The following is a 17,784-nucleotide window of genomic DNA, read 5'->3' on the forward strand; positions in this document are numbered from 1 at the left end:
AAATATATTACTTTACTATCAAATTTTCAAAAAGTTACATTTTAATCTTTCCATGACAAACAATTTCTAGTTTGAGCATTTATAACTTGAGTCGACTATTGCGACGAAATCGACTACGTTAATAAACAAGAATTTATGCATAAATTATTTTAGAATATTATAAATTACTTTCTTTTATTATAAGTGAACATCAATGCGCTATTATTTCAAAAATAGACATTATTTCGGTTTCTCTTGTCAAAAGTTTAACGGGTTGAAAACTGCCATTCTGTTACTATACATATTAGAACTGAAAACTGCCATATATAGATCTATATATACCATTTAAAATTAATATGTTCAACCTTTTTGTCCATTGCAGTCCATCTCACGAAGCTCTTATTACAAGTTTTACTTATATTTAATTTTCAGTAAGTTACATTTCGATTTTCTACAAACATTAATTTACTATGGGGTTTTGATTCAGACTACATCAAAATTTTAGTCATTTTAGTCCCAACTTCTATAATCAAGATTCTTGATTTTGCCAGACTTTTTAACAAATAGACTGTGCGTTTCTTATCCTTGTGAAACAGTGTCTCAAAAAATAGAAAGAAATAGTACTGTTTTAACATTTTAGTCCAAAAACATGGTAAGAGAAAACAAGAAGTCATTGATTAATGCATATTGAATGCCTATCTAATTTCGAGATATCTCTTATACCAAACGCTATCTGTATAAATGTTATTAAATAAATAGTATTAAAGATTTTTCTAATTCATGTATACAAATAATTAAAAAATATTAGTATCAATTATTTTAACTAAAAAAAATTATATAAGTGTTTAATAATTGTTCTTTAAAGTTCTTTAAAGTCTTTATTAGTCAAAAATTTTTCACAATATTTTGAAAAAAATTGCTTAATATATACAAAATAATTATTATAAAATACTTAACACGACACAAAACAATTTTATTGATAAAATTAATAAATAAGTACATATATAAAAATAATTTTTAAAACATTTTAAGATAATATTAATTAATTATTAAAAAAAATTTTTTAATAATTAATAATTAAAATTACTTTAAGGAAGAATAGAAAGGTCATAAAAGTGAAACTGGAAATCAATTGAAATTTTTTAATTATATACTGAATACATCAAAATCACATTTAAACAATTTGTATCACAAATTATATATCATTAGAAACTTCATCAGAAATCTCTTACAACAAAAAAGTATACAATATCTTATCTTGTATATTGAGGCATATTTGATTTATGTTGACATATAAATCCAATTTATATATATGTTATAATATTTAATAATAAAATATAAGCATTAATAATACTGAAAAACATATTAAATCTGTTCCTTTTAGCTACAATTTTTTGTCAAATCAAGTTATATTTGACGAGCTTGAATTTAAATAATGGGAATATAAGATATTAGTCAATTTAAAAAAAGATGAAAAAATGCAGATAAAAAGAACAGATTAATAGTTTGTTAGATGTGCAACATATTATTCACAAAGAATTATACAAAAATGTGATACAGAATATCTTAAAAACTACAAAACACGCATACAATTGGCTTGGTACCATAAGTATACATACATGCGCGCGCGCGCATAATCTCACACTTATAAATGTAGGAATACATTTTAGTTTCTCACTGATTTATATAAAGTAGTTAACTGTGTCTCAACAAATTACTAAACGTTTCGAGAGACTCAATTTTTTCACTCCTTTTTAACTTTTTTTTGTATTAAATTATTTGCACTGTAATTTGTAGTTTGTAAGAATATATTGCAAGAACAATATTTTTTTTCTAATTCAAATTTAAAAGAAACTATAAAAATATTAACACTTTAATCGATAAAAAAATAAATTTATCGAATTATATAATTTATAAACTTTATAAAAGTAAAACTTATTAATTTATAATATCCTACGAAATTTTTTTGCGTTGCTTTTGTTTGTTCTTTTACTCTCTGTTTATTTTTTTTTAAATATTGTTTAGGGTATTACAATTTGTGATGTTTCAAAGTAGTTAATTAGTGAGTTTATTTTTACTATTGTGCATTTCCAAACTGATTCATTAAAATATTAATATTTTACTAGGTTTTTTGAAACTTAAATTGACAAAAAACATTGTTCTTGCAATATATTTTTACAAACTACAAATTACAGTACAAATAATTTAATACAAAAAAAGTTAGTGGAAAAGAGTAGAAGAAATGAGGCTCTCGAAACGTTTAGTAGTTTGTTGAGATATAGTTAACTACTTCATATAAATCAGCGAGAAACTGTACAAAAATATTTGCACTGCAATACAGAAAAAAATCAAAATTTATTGCTTTAAAGAGTTTTTACTCTTTTTTATTCTTTTTCTCAAAAAGAAATATGAATCTTAACTCTTTCTCAAAAAATAAAATGAAATCTTTCTCCCATCAGCACTTTACACAAAATCTCTTATTCTAGTGTACGTAAAACCATCACAGACGTTTCGGTTATTAATCATTTTATGTTAATGAGTATTAACATGAATTAGTTCAAATATTATAATTATAAGTTTATCTTTTTATGGTTTATTGTGCAATTATTCATTTTAATGGTTTATTTCATATTCAAGTTTGTATAAATTATAAATCTGTACATACGTACATATTTTTATACTGCATATAATTTGTACTTCAATTTGTAAAAAACGTTATAAAAACATTTTTTCTCAATTGAATACATATTTAAAAATAAACCATTGAAAGAAATAATTGCATGATAATCCATAAAAAGATTAACTTATAATTATGATATTTGTAGTATTAAGAATAACTTCTAAATATAGAGTATCTAAATTTCCAATCTTAAGTATATTTCTTTGGTTTTTCTTCACTTCTACTCGCTCGTTTCTCCCTTTCTCACTTTTCGTTAAGTTAATTATATTATTTGTACTACAAGTACACTATTTGTACAATTTCTGATAAATCGCTACATAAGTTATTTTTATTATTCACAATCAAATGTCAAGAAAATCTAAATCGGCTAATAATATATTTTTTAAGTATTTTTTTTAATACAGTAAATTTTTTAAACTATATACTATATACTATAAAAATATTTGCGTTGTAAGAAAAACTAAAATTTATTTTTCTCAAATTAAACATTTTTTCCTTTTCTTTTTTAGAAAAAAAGAAAGAACGAAAAAAGAACAAATCTCTTCTTTTAATAAAAACACCTTAAAAATATATTATACCCTTAGCACGTGATTTAGATCTTCTTGAAATTTGATTACGAATCCAACTCCTAATTTGAGGAACGGAACGACGGCATAAATATTCATTTTTTATTTTAACTTCTACCATTATATATTACATAACAAGATGCATATCACAGACATTGCCAACATTAATTATTTTATGATAAATGAACACATTATCATAAGGTCAAATATACAGGGTGTCCCAACGCACGTGGACCATTACTCGTAAAAAGGTAAAAGGGATCGAGATGAACATAAAAGTCCAATATTGTCTTGGGTTAGGTCTTAGATTAAGTCTCGGGTTAGGTTCACCAATAATCAAGGTATTAATTTTTCAAATTATGCGAATGAGAGCGCGCCGAGAAAAGAGCTCGATCCGCTTGAGCCATAACACGGAAAAAAATCTATTATGAATGTTTGATAAGCTTTTATTATTTACTGTTCACAATTATGATAGAAATTAATTAGATTATTTGAGAATTCCATACGTTAATATCTCGATTATTTGCAGACCTAATCCAAGACAATATTAGACTTTTATGTTCATCTCGATCCCTTTTACCCTTTTACGAGTCCACGTGCGTTGGGACACCCTGTGTATATATATATATATATATATATAAATATAAATATGTAACTCTTTTTTAATTTTAAAACAGCAATTCATTTTTTGGCAAATTTGACATACTTACTTTATATGCTAAATCTTATGTATTTACTGCAGAAGTATTTTAAACGATGTTCAATTTTATTTTCGAAAATAATTTAGATAAATCTTATTCTCTCTCGCTATCAAGATCTGAAACATAAAATAATTAATATTATTTTTAATATGTTAAATATAAATTTTAAATATGAAAGACAATTGCATATGATGATATGCAAATTATATTTATCTTAAAGGAAAATAAGTTTTGGAAAATTATAGCAAAACAAAAAATATATATGCAGACTTTTTACCAAAACGTATAATTTGATTATACAATAACAAAATTTTGTAACTTATATGCCTACGTAACTATTAAAAATTATCTGTTTTTAACCTGTACCGACATTTTTCACATAACTATATTTCTATGACACTTTTCACTTAGCATAATCTTTCCAACAATCTCTTAAAATTTGCTATTCGTTTATTAATCATTCTATATACAAATTTAAACTATCAAAGATTATTAAATAAAAATATCTTAAAAATATATTACCCTTAGCACGTGGTTTAGATTTTCTTGAAATTTGATTGTGAATCCAGCTTCTAATTTGAGGAATGGAACGACGACTTAAACAATTATTTTTCATTTTAACCTCTACCATTTGTTTTCCTGATGGTAAACGTCGTTCTGACATTTCTTGTTTAAATGCTGTAATTATTGTATTACATTCCGTTTGTGTCCATCGTACGCGTTTTGTTGCACCATATGGCGATGCTGCATGATATTAAAAATGTATATTATATAGTATATTAAATTTAAGCCTGCTCCATATTAGAAATATTGAAATAAATTATTTTATACTTACTGCTTCGTCTTTTCCTATTAGCCCCACAAGTTGAATTTGTGTCTACATAATCATTGTCTACATCAATATCTATATCACTATTTCCACTTCCATTAGTCTCAAATTCATTTGTAATCAAATTATCAATGTTAATTTGCGAGTTATTTTCTTTATCATTTTGTTGAAAATCATCATCTTCACCTTGTGCCATTTTAAGTAACCGAGACATTTTAACTATTTCAAATTGTGGAAGAGATTGACGATAATGTTGCATGTGGATGTTTTTGTTATGGCCTAGATAATTTGCCAATTCTGTCACTTCAGGATCTGATAGATTTAGTGTAATGCATCTTGTTGCAATATGCTTACGAAGCTTTGTACCTCTTAATCTAAGAGGCATACTTGCTCCACACGCTACAGAATATGTGCGTAATAAATCACAAGCTCTTATATATCTAAACCTCTTTTTATCGTAACCTGGTAAAGCGAAGATGTATGGGTTTGCATCGGGTATTTTTGCTTCTTTACGGTAATGTAAGAGCAAATCTATACAACTTTTCATTTCGGAATCCAAAAGAACAGGTACAGGTCTTCCTAATTTTCCTCTAATAACAAATCTTACGTATTTCATAGCTATCTAAAATTAACAATTACATATTTATTTTAAAAATTAGATGTAAAATTAAGTATAATATCGTATAGTTTTAATAGTGTAATATTTATTTAATTTTTTTTTAATTTTTTGTATAAATGTATATATATAATTATTTAAAAGTGTAAAATTTTAATTAATATTCATATATATTAATACATTTAAACTATTTAAATTTAATTAATATTATTAAAACGTTAGATCTTTTTATGCACATGTATGTTCATTATTCATTCACAAAAATTAGAATAAAAAACTAAAGAATGTAATTAATAGAGCGTATAAGTTAGAAAAAATATGGATACATAATAGATTAAATAAATGAACAAAAATATAAATAAGGTATAATATAACTTTTAAAAGTTTAACTTCACGATAATTTCCAATATAACTTTTGTAATTAATATCTATATATGAATTTTTTAATTTTTATAGTTTTTTTATGTTATAACACATAAGGAAAACTAAGCCAGAATGGGATAAGGGGCTAAAATTGAATAGTACTATTACTTTCATTGCATGGTGCCGCAACCGTGAAAATTAGTGAAGTGCTTCAACAGTCGTGATAAGATTGAGGCCACTTTCTTGATTGTAACAAGTTTTCTGCATGGTTGTGGCACCGTGCAATGAAAATAATAGTACCGTCTCATTTATCCCACTATCCCATTCTGCCCCAAGTTTCCGTTAAACGATTACACATAGAAGCATTGCAAACTTACTTTTTGAGCTTCAGGTGATAAAGATTCGTATAAATCTGGATTTGTTTGTTCATTTATACCTTCTTGGTGCTTATAATCATCGATAAAAATGCGTTCAATTTCTCCGGCTCTTCGTCTATTAAATACTTGAACCGAAATTAGAGTAAATTGTGCCAGTTGCCGCCAGTTATCATAAGTAAATGTGTCACTGAGACGTTGAAATGCCAAACGCCTATTAGTTTGTAAAAAATTGTGCAATAATTTTATATCTTCTAACGGAGGTAATTCTTGTAATTGATAGCGCTTAGCTTGTAATATGCTTTCTTCAACAGTTTTATTGACAGATACGCCAAAATCTTCTTGTAGCAACTTTAAAAAGTTTTCTATGTCTACTTTTTTTTGAAATTTATTCTGTTTTATGCATTCAGCAATAGCAAGATTTCCTATTTGTTTTATAAGAGTGCCAATTCTTGATGCAACGGAAGGAGCTGCATAAACTTTTGTACTTGTGTTATAACCTGCTACTTGATTCACAGCTGTAATACAGTCATCATATATTGATGGATGATAAATACTAAAAAAATCTGTGACATTTTTATTAATTTTTTTGATGGCTTTTAAAAATCGCCCTAATAATCGCAAACGAGCTCTAATCATATCTTGTTGGTGTTGATGTTTATACTTTATACACAACTTGTTACCGTAAGTAATCAACAATTCATCGTATCTTATCAATCTGATAATGTCATCTTCTCTTAATATCGGAAATACAACGTTTCTTAAAATAGAGTTCGCACTTTCATGAATTCTTCCTTGAACTTTTCTTCCCAGTACTTTCACAGTTCTGCCAACAATTTTCTTTGTACACTGTTTAAAATGATGACGTATATTATTCTTAGTAAAAAAGCCTTTACAGCCAGCACAACATATAAAATCATGTGCAGCTTTTTTTCTTGATTCTGTTGGTCTTCTACAAACTATGAGTTCTCCCTTATTATATGTGGGATCTGTATTGTATAAATAATTGCCTCTTCGTCTTAAAAGTCCGATAATCTTTTGTCTTTCTTTATTACCTAACATAAAACAACAAAGAGACAAACAACATTACAAAAAATAAATAAAGAAATTTAATTAAAATAATATAATAAAAGTACTGGATATTAAATATTGTCATTTTTATTTTATTTTATTAACTTTTACTTTTACTTTAACACAAAACTAAAATTAGTATTCAATGTAAAATTTTCAATAGATAATTCTGGCTGATTAAACATATCTTGATGTAAATTACATTTTAATAGCATGTCGTTTGAGAAAGATTCATTATATATAAATAATAATATTGAAATATTTCTATACCTTTTGGTAGTCCAGTAAACTTTTTTACCTCCTCTTCATTTTTATGAACACGTTCTAAATGTCTACTTATTTTTGCCTGCATTTTTTTGCAATAAAAACAAAAATTTTTCTTTTCTTGACCTTTAGGTTTTGAACATTCGACATGTAAATTAGCATCATCACAAATTTGTTGTCTAGACGCATTTAATGATGTTTCTAAACTACTATTTGTAGTGTTAGTAGATTGTATTGAACAATGTTGAGCATCATCTTCTACCTCAGAATTTTCTGAATCAGTACTGTAATGATAATCAGGATCTTTATCACTGTAGCAATCGCTACAATCAGAATTATTTAAGTTCGATATGTCATTAACCTGTTTTAAATTGTTATTAGATTCTTTTATTAATTTTGCCACATCAATATCATTCATCGCTTTTTCATGATTTGCTTCATTTCTGTTATTTTCAATTTCCATAGAATTATCCACATTGCAGGATTGATTGAGATTCTTAGATACATTATTTTCATCTTCATTAGAATAGTTTAACATATTATTCGGAGATATCCCTAAATCATTCAATTCATCAAATAAAATAGTTACTGTTTGATCAAAATTAGTATTTAATGTAAAATTATCAATAGATGTTTCTGATGGATTTAATATATCCTGATGTAGATTACATTCTGATAGTATGTCGTTTGAGACAGATTCATTTTGTAGCTCTGTATTAACGTTCTGTATAACTGGCACATATAGATTGCATTCTGATAGCATGTTGTTTGAGGCAGATTCATTTTCTAACTCCGTACTAACATTTCTTATGGTTGACACATTTAAAGAGCACTCTGACAGCATGTCATTTGAGGTAAATTCGTTTTCTAGATCCAAACTAGCGTTTTGTAAAACTGGCACATAAATATTGCACTCTGATAGCATGTCGTTTGAGGTAGAGTCGTTTTGTAGCTCCGTACTAGCATTTTGTATAACTGGTACATGTATATTGCACTCTGATAACATGTCGTTTAAAATAGAGTCATTTGGTAGCTCCTTACTAGCATTTTGTACAACTGGCACATGAACATTGCCCTTTGATAACACCTCATTTGAGGTAGGGTCATTTTGTATCTCCATACTAGAATTTTGTATGACTTGTATATGTAAATTGCATTCTGATATCACGTCATTCGAGGTAGAGTTATTTTGTATCTCCATACTAGAATTATGTACGATTGGAACATGTAAATGGCACTCTGGTAACACGTTTGAAGTAGATTCATTTTGTAGCTCCGTACTAGAATTTTGTGTAACTTGTACATGTAAATTGCCTTCTGATATCACGTCATTCGAAGTAGAATTATTTTGTATCTCTATACTAGAATTATGTACGATTGGAACATGTAAATAGCACTCTGGTAACATGTTGTTTGAAGTAGATTCATTTTGTAGCTCCGTACTAGAATTTTGTGCGACTTGTACATGTAAATTGCACTCTAATGGCATGTTGTTTGCAGTAAATTTATTTTGTAAATCCGGACCAGCGTTTAATTGTACCACTGGTACGTTTAAATTTAAATTTGTGGCTATTGTATTAAGCACTTCAAGATTACCTGTATTAAAGCATTTTTAAATTACTTAATAAAAATTTAAATTAGAAATGTGTTAATCAAAATAAAATTAAATTATTAGACATACAGATATATTAAATTTAATTCAATAAGTTTTTTTTTAATATTTTTTATTCTAATACAGAGAGAGAGAAAGAGAGAGAGAACAATTAGTTTAAATAATTTGTTTAGATTTACTTTATTCAAACGTAATGTTATAATAAACATTATTAATTAAAGAAATACTGACTTGTTAAATTAAACAATATTATGTAATATATGCTGTTTGAAAAATTGAATAAACTAATTTGTTTCTTTACATAAACAGCTTTGATCAACTATTTTAAGTAAAAATTTCAAATATTTTGATTAAATTAAAGAAATTATTCTCACTTTAAGTACATACATATATTACATAACAAAAAATAAGACATTTTATATTTCTTGATTATCATTAAAAAAATATATAAATATATATATATAAATATGTAGAATTATTTTTATTTATCAATAGATAAAAATAAAAATTTGCATGTCACTATATAAACAATCACTTAAGATATTTTACTGCATAACATTATTTAATAGCAGAATACTTACTATACATTACAATTAAATGTCTCTTCTTCGTGCATTTCGAAATTCAACAGAATAATGTTTTTTATATTTATATAGACCAGTACATATTGAAATAAATTGTTATTACTTAGGTTTTGTTGTTATTCTTTTGTAACTATTTAAAATCTCCAAAAAAGCTGCAACATAATAGCAACAATGCAAAATTACATGAATGTATTGAGTCAATTGTAATCGATTAGATTCTAATTTAACTTATGTTCTAAATTTTACTTTAATAATTAAACATATAATTAAACATATAATTAAACATATAATTAAACATATAATTAAACATATGTGATTCTATAAACAGAGTACAAAGAAAATTATTTTTTTATTATAATTTTAAAATTACTGATTAGTGAAAAAACATAATATCATAAAATCAATTTATTGAAAATGGAAAATTATATTAGTAATTATAAAATTTCTGCATTTTTGTAAAAAAGTTTTGTAGTAAAATCACATAGCTTTTTTATCAACGTTTTGTTTCTCTTTTCGCTAATGCAAGAAAGACAAAAATTATTCATCACTTATCATGATACTTTTAAATTCTATGAAAATTTATCTTATTAAATAATAAGAGAGAGAAAGAGAGAGAGAGAGAGAGAGAGAGAGAGAGAGAGAGAGAGAGAGAGAGAGAGAGAGGAAGAGAGGTATAATATTAGATAGAATGTTACACACTATACTATGTTGAACCAAGATTCTGATCTCGCTACATACATTTTCATACCGTGCAACAAAATGCACAGAAATATAATGATAAACATAATTTTAGGTGTATCACTGGTCTAGATTATCTAGGACTCTCAATTATCCAACGAACAAACATTTAGGCTACGTTCAGAAACGTCACCCGAGTGCTCTTGGGTATCATTCTATCCTTGTGTCACATTCAATGAACAACAGTGACAGAATGATACCCAAGAGCACTCAGGTGATGTTTCCCAATGCAGCCTTATACATGTCGATAGTCATATCTGACAAAAATTTGAAATTTAGCTTCGTTAATTATATTTTCATATAGTACACTATAAGTATATATGTTATATATAATTAACACAACAGTCTATACATTTTCACACATATTATCAGCTCAGTTAAATAATTAAATGCATCAACATCCAACAAAATAATTGTTTTTACACGAGACATGTTGACGAGTTACACCTAAGAGACAAGTACATGCAAATGCTAGCATATATAAATCTTTTTCATAAAAGGACTCTATGTTACTATTCAGAATTGAGAGTAGATTAAATCAAACAATAAGAGACGTAAAGTTAAAGCCAAACTTAAATAATTATGTACATTACTGATATCAATCACCCACACACATAATCTTCTAGCTAACCTACCTATCTACCTCTCTTTGACAAGGTTTGCACCGATTCACGCAATTAACAGATACAATATTGCATTGCAGCAGCTTAACAATTTAGCTGCGTTCTGTTTCACGTATGATGCACATAATACGTGAAACTGAACGCAGCCCTTGACATTACACGCTTAAACGCTTACAGCTTACACTCGTATGCGGGGTCTACAATGGCAGCAGGAGTAATGGAGTAAGGAGTAAGAGTGTATATTGACCAATTAAAAACCGGGAGTAAACGAAATGGGCAAATCTGATTTCATATTTCTTACTTCTTACTCCTACTCCATTACTCCTGCTGCCATTGTAGACCACGCAGTATAGTTATGAGAAGAACTGCCAACGATCCTGAACGCTTTCGATGACAAAATTTTAAAATTGACCTGAAAACTGCCAGTAGTCTTGAAAACTGCCCTTTTATCAATAAAAATGACCTCAAAACTGCCCTTTCATATACATGTATATATACATACAATGTACATAATATTTTTCGACATAATCATAATTACGAGTATTTATAATACGCATTAAAAACGCAATAAATAATTTATTTATTATTATATGCGTATTATATTTATCTGCATATAAGTCATAATTATATATCTATGCAGACAAATATATATGTATATGTAAATTTGCGTAGCTACTGCAATTAATAATGATCACACAGAATAATATTAAATAAATAATATATTATATATATTATATATATTATATATATTTTATATATATAAGAGTAAAAATAAGTAAACAATTAATATAACTATACATAACATGAGGGGATATAAATTTAAAAAGAATAACTTTATTATTATTATTAAAAAACTATCAATACAAACTGCTATACTTATTTGTGAATACAATATAATTGTATTCACAAATAAATTGTTATCAATAATATAAATATGCTCACTGGGGTCCGTATCTGAATACGTTCTGAAACGCGTTAACAAAAATGTTAGCGCGTTGTTATATCCAATATAAAAATATGTTTTTTATAATACAGATATTCTTCTATTGGATAACAACACACTAACATTTTTGTTAGCGCGTTCTGAATACGGACCACAAACTTTTGCTTAAATAAATAATAAAAATATATTCTACGAAACAGAGCATAAAGAAATCCAATTATGTATTATGATCTAATAAATTATACTCATTAGAATTTATTATTAATTAACAAGAAAAAAATACAAATAAAATCGTCAAATTTGTTTATTAAGAACAAAAGATATCCCAAATAGTACAAAGAGTTCAAAAAGAACTCAATTGAATGCACTAATTATGAATCCTTTTTGAGATGCAATAAGAATTATTTTTATTATATTTTTATAAAAATAATTCTTTTTGCATCTCAAAACGAATTCATAATTGGTGACATACAATTGAGTTCTTTTTGAACTCTTTGTACAATCTGCGATTACATTATTGGAAATGATAAAATCTCTGTATTTTTGTAAAAATAAAGTCTCTTATAATAGCACTGCTGCAATAAGTTAAATATTTTTTCTCATTTTAACTTATTGCGCTAGTGCAGCAGTGCAGGAATAAAAAACAAACCTGATGTTCTATTAAGAAGATTGTTAATTTTTTCATAAACTTTTCCACCGAGAGTTTGAATAATTGGGTTGAGTTAGCATAACAATTAACCAATAGTTATGCTGATTATAACGGAAATTAGGTTACTTCCGTAGAACATATTTATTGTTTATTTGAGCAAAAGTTAGTGAGTATATTTAAATTATTGATAACCATTGATTTGTGAATATAATTATCTTGTCAGTATAGCAGTTTGTGTTGATAATTTTTTTAATAAAATGTATGTTATGTATACTTATTATTATTTACTTATTTTTACTCTTATATTGTATATATATATAATATATATTATTTATTTACTGTGTGATCATTAGTGTAGCTACGCAAATTTACATATACATGATATATATTTGGCTGCATAGCTATATAATTATGACTACGCAGATAAATATACACATATAATAATAAATAAATTTATATATATTCGTAATTATGATTATGTCGAAAAATATTATGTACATATGTATGTATATATACATGTATATGAAAAGGCAGTTTTAAGGTCATTTTTATTGATAAAAAGGCAGTTTTCAAGACTTCTGGCAGTTGTCAGGTCAATTTTGAAATTTTGTCATCGAAAGCGTTCAGGACCGTTCTTGACTGCGTTCCGTTTCAACGCATGATGCGCATAATGCATTATTCATCCTTGTTTAACGTTTGACAAACAACAAGGATGAACGATGCATCATGTGTACCATGCGTGAAACGGAACGTACCCCTTGTGTTTCTCATAGGCTGCGGTCGAGTTGCCGCTACAAATGCTTCGAAGCGTTTGATTAACCAATCAAAAGAATAAATTTTATAAATTGACGAATCAAAGAATGCTTCGAAGTATTCGTAGGGGCAACTTGACCGCACTCACAACTATACGAATGTAAGCGTTTAAACGTGTAGTCAAGAGTCGCACATCGGTTGCGAATGTGTTAACGAAATTTTTGAACGTGGCTGATGCAATCGGCTGTATTTATATCTGCTATTCCTTTTTGCATCCTCAACTTCAGCATTTTTATCTATTACATCACGGCATTTTTCATTACTTATTACGCTCATCATAGCTCAACATATATTATTATACCTCATGGTCCTATCGTCCCATATCTTCGGAGGGATTAAGAAGAGAAGTGTAATGTCAAGAGCTGCGTTCAGTTTCACGTATTATGCGCATCATACGTGGAACAAAACGCAGCTAAATTGTTAAGCTGCTGCAATGCAATATTGTATCTGTTGATTGTGTGGATCGGTGCAAACCTCAAAGAGAGGTAGATAGGTAGGTTAGCTAGAAGGTTATGTGTGTGGGTGATTGATATCAGTAATGTACATAATTATTTAAGTTTGGCTTTAACTTTACGTCTCTTATTGTTTGATTTAATCTACTCTCAAATCTGAATAGTAACATAGAGTCTTTTTATCAAAAAGATTTATATATGCTAGCATTTGCATGTATTTGTCTCTCAGGTGCAACTCGTCAACATGTCGCTTGTAAAAACAATTATTTTGTTGGATGTTTATGCATTTAATTATTTAACTGAGCTGATAATATATGTGAAAATGTATAGACTGTTGTGTTAATTATATATAACATATATACTTATAGTGTACTATATGAAAATATAATTGGCGAAGCTAAATTTTAAATTTTTGTCAGATATGACTATCGACATGTATAAGGCTGCATTGGGAAACATCACCTGAGTGCTCTTGGGTATCATTCTGTCACTGTTGTTCATTGAATGTGACACAAGGATAGAATGATACCCAAGAGCACTCGGGTGACGTTTCTGAACGTAGCCTAAATGTTTGTTCGTTGGATAATTGAGAGTCCTAGATAATCTAGACCAGTGATACACCTAAAATTATGTTTATCATTATATTTCTGTGCATTTTGTTGCACGGTATGAAAATGTATGTAGCGAGATCAGAATCTTGGTTCAACATAGTATAGTGTGTAACATTCTATCTAATATTATACCTCTCTTCCTCTCTCTCTCTCTCTCTCTCTCTCTCTCTCTCTCTCTTTCTCCCTCCTCCCCCCCCTCTCTCTCTCTCCTATTATTTAATAAGATGAATTTTCATAGAATTTAAAAGTATCATGATAAGTGATGAATAATTTTTGTCTTTCTTGCGAAAAGAAAAAAAACGTTGATAAAAAAGCTATGTGATTTTACTACAAGTTTTTTTTACAAAAATGCAGAAATTTTATAATTACTAATATAATTTTCCATTTTCAATAAATTGATTTTATGATATTATGTTTTTTCACTAATCAGTAATTTTAAAATTTATAATAAAAAAATAATTTTCTTTGTACTCTGTTTATAGAATCACATATGTTTAATTATATGTTTAATTATATGTTTAATTATTAAAGTAAAATTTAGAACATAAGTTAAATTAGAATCTAATCGATTACAATTGACTCAATACATTTATGTAATTTTGCATTGTTGCTATTATGTTGCAGCTTTTTTGGAGATTTTAAATATGATATAGTTACGAAAGAATAAAAATAAACCCAGGAATAACAATTTATTTTAATATGTACGGTCTATATAAATATAAAAAACATTGTTCTGTTGAATTTTGAAATGCACGAAGAAGGAGACATTTAATTGTAATGTATAGTAAGTATTCTGCTATTAAATAATGTTATGCAGTAAAATATCTTAAGTGATTGTTTATATAGTGACATGCAAATTTTTATTTTTATCTATTGATAAATAAAAATAATTCTACAGATTTATATATATATTTATATATATTTTTTTAATGATAATCAAGAAATATAAAATGTTTTATTTTTTGTTATGTAATATATGTATGTACTTAGAGTGAGAATAATTTCTTTAATTTAATCAAAATATTTGAAATTTTTACTTAAAATAGTTGATCAAAGCTGTTTATGTAAAGAAACAAATTAGTTTATTCAATTTTTCAAACAGCATATATTATAACAGCATAATATTGTTTAATTTAACAAGTCAGTATTTCTTTAATTAATAATGTTTAATATAACATCACGTTTGAATAAAGTAAATCTAAACAAATTATTTAAACTAATCGTTCTCTCTCTCTCTCTCTCTCTCTCTCTCTCTGTATTAGAATAAAAAATATTAAAAAAAAAACTTATTGAATTAAATTTAATATATCTGTATGTTTAATAATTTAATTTTATTTTGATTAACACATTTCTAATTTAAATTTTTATTAAGTAATTTAAAAATGCTTTAATACAGGTAATCTTGAAGTGCTTAATACCATAGCCACAAATTTAAATTAAAAACATACCAGTGGTACAATTAAACACTGGTCCGGAGCTACTTCAAACAACATGCCACTAGAGTGCTATCTACACGTTTCAATCGTACATTTTAATATGGAGATACCATATAACTCTACCTCAAATGACGTGATATCAGAGTGCAATATGCATGTGCTAGTTTTACAAAAAGTAGTTTGGAGCTAGAAAATGAGTTTACCTCAATTGATATGTGTTCAATGATACAAATGAAGAGGATGTAAATAAGTTTATTGGACTACCAAAAGGTATAGAAATATTTCAATATTATTATTTATATATAATGGATCCATCTCAAATGACATGCTATTAAAATGTAATCTGCATCAAGATATATTTAATCAGTCAGAATCATTTATTGATAATTTTACATTTAATACTAATTTTGATTTTGTGTTAAAATAAAAGTAAAATAATAAAGTAAAATAAAAATGATAATATTTAATATTATTTAATGCTTTTATTATATATTTTTTAATTAAATTTCTTCATTTATGTTTTGTAATGTTGTTTGTCTCTCTGTTGTTTTATATTAGGTAACAAAGAAAGACATAAGATTATCGGACTAAGGCGAAGAGGCAATTGTTTATATAATAAATATCCCATGTATAATAAGGAAGGACTCATAGTTTGTAGAAGACCAACAGAATCAAGAAAAAAAGCTGCACATGATTTCATATGTTGTGCTGGATGTAAGGGCTTTTTTACTAAGAACAATGTACGAGTTTACGATTATTAAGGCAATTTTTACAAGCCATTGAAAAATTAATAATGTCACAGGTTTTTATAGTATTTATCATCCATCAATATATGATGACTGTCTTGTGTTAAATTTGACTTACTTTATATGCTAAATCTTACGTATTTATTGCAGCAAGTTATTTTTATTATTTACAACCAAACATCAAGAAAATCTAAATCTGCTAAAAATATATTTTTTAAGGCGTTTTTCTAAATACAGTAAATTTTTTAAATTATATATACAAAAATATTTGCGTTGTAATGTAAGAAAAACTAAAATTATGTTTTTATGTGTATTTCATTTGTAGTCAAATTATCATTGTTAATTTGCGAGTTATTTTCTTCATTATTTTGTTGAAAATCATTATCTTTATCTTGTGCTATTTTAAGTAACCAAGACATTTTAACTATTTCAACATTGAACATTGCTTAAAATACTTCTGCAATAAATACATAAGGTTTGGCATATAAAGTAAGTCAAATTTGACACAAAACAGTCATCATATATTGATGGATGATAAATATATACTATAAAAATCTGTGGTATTTTTATTAATTATTTTGATAGCTTGTAAAAATTTGATTGTGGAAGAGATTGACGATAATGTTGCATGTGGATGTTTTTGTTATGACCTAGATAATTTGCTAATACTGTCACATCAGGATCTGATAGATTTAATGTAATGCATCTTGTTGCGATATGCTTACGAAGCTTTGTATCTCTTAATCTAAGAGGCATACTTGCTCCACACTATAGAATATGTGCGTAATAAATCACAAGCTCTTATGTATCTAAAGCCTTTGGCACACGATACGATTTTTCAGGCTAGATCGCATACGAGATCTTATTACATGTCCTGATTGGCTCAAATGATTATACTACCTATCAATTGTAACCCAATTGTAAGACGCCTCGTATGCTGATGAAAAATCGTATCATGTGCCGAAGGCTTAATCTCTTCATCATAATCTGGTAAAGCGAAGATGTATGAGTGTCCGTCAGGTATTTTTGCTTCTTTACGGTAATGTAAAAGCAAATCTATATAATTTTTCATTTCGGAATACAAAAGAACAGGTACAGGTCTTCCTAATTTTTCTCTAATAACAAATCTTATTT

General features: G+C 26.8%; 1 protein-coding gene and 2 long non-coding RNA genes across 7 annotated transcripts; 2 read left to right on the forward strand and 1 right to left on the reverse strand.

The window, feature by feature from the left end:
* Window positions 1-3,909: 3,909 nt before the first annotated feature.
* Window positions 3,910-17,777, reverse strand: LOC118645502. 5 transcript variants are annotated; one of them, XM_036286702.1, is made up of 8 exons: window positions 11,302-11,392; window positions 11,013-11,197; window positions 9,637-9,791; window positions 7,450-9,039; window positions 6,112-7,163; window positions 4,762-5,377; window positions 4,449-4,670; window positions 3,995-4,042 (listed from the first exon to the last, which is right to left on the reverse strand). In XM_036286702.1, the coding sequence occupies exons 3-8, from the start codon at window positions 9,641-9,643 to the stop codon at window positions 4,020-4,022; spliced, it is 3,510 nt and encodes a 1,169-aa protein (XP_036142595.1). In that variant the 5' UTR covers window positions 9,644-9,791; window positions 11,013-11,197; window positions 11,302-11,392; the 3' UTR covers window positions 3,995-4,019. The 5 variants fall into 5 exon arrangements, with proteins under 5 accessions (XP_036142596.1, XP_036142595.1, XP_036142599.1 ...); XM_036286703.1 differs by lacking the exon at window positions 11,302-11,392 and having other exon boundaries at window positions 3,910-4,042; window positions 11,013-11,281; XM_036286706.1 differs by lacking the exons at window positions 11,013-11,197; window positions 11,302-11,392 and adding an exon at window positions 16,769-17,777.
* Window positions 11,580-15,129, forward strand: LOC118645507. The gene is made up of 2 exons (XR_004963206.1): window positions 11,580-13,898; window positions 15,093-15,129. It is a non-coding gene; the product is annotated as an uncharacterized LOC118645507 (long non-coding RNA).
* On the forward strand, window positions 15,199-16,698 carry LOC118645506. Its single transcript, XR_004963205.1, has 3 exons — window positions 15,199-15,252; window positions 15,865-16,174; window positions 16,463-16,698. It is a non-coding gene; the product is annotated as an uncharacterized LOC118645506 (long non-coding RNA).
* Window positions 17,778-17,784: the final 7 nt, after the last annotated feature.

This window comes from Monomorium pharaonis, chromosome 5 (genome assembly GCF_013373865.1).
Source record: "Monomorium pharaonis isolate MP-MQ-018 chromosome 5, ASM1337386v2, whole genome shotgun sequence".
Classification (NCBI taxonomy): Eukaryota; Metazoa; Arthropoda; class Insecta; order Hymenoptera; family Formicidae; genus Monomorium; species Monomorium pharaonis.

Bases quoted from the DNA above. Each gene is read 5' to 3' on its own strand.
- LOC118645502 (XM_036286703.1), bottom strand. The intron at 5,378-6,111 runs GTAAGTTTGCAA...TGTTAATTTTAG, and splicing joins TATCACCTGAAGCTCAAAAA to ATAGCTATGAAATACGTAAG. The intron at 4,671-4,761 runs GTAAGTATAAAA...AATATCATGCAG, and splicing joins TAATAGGAAAAGACGAAGCA to CATCGCCATATGGTGCAACA.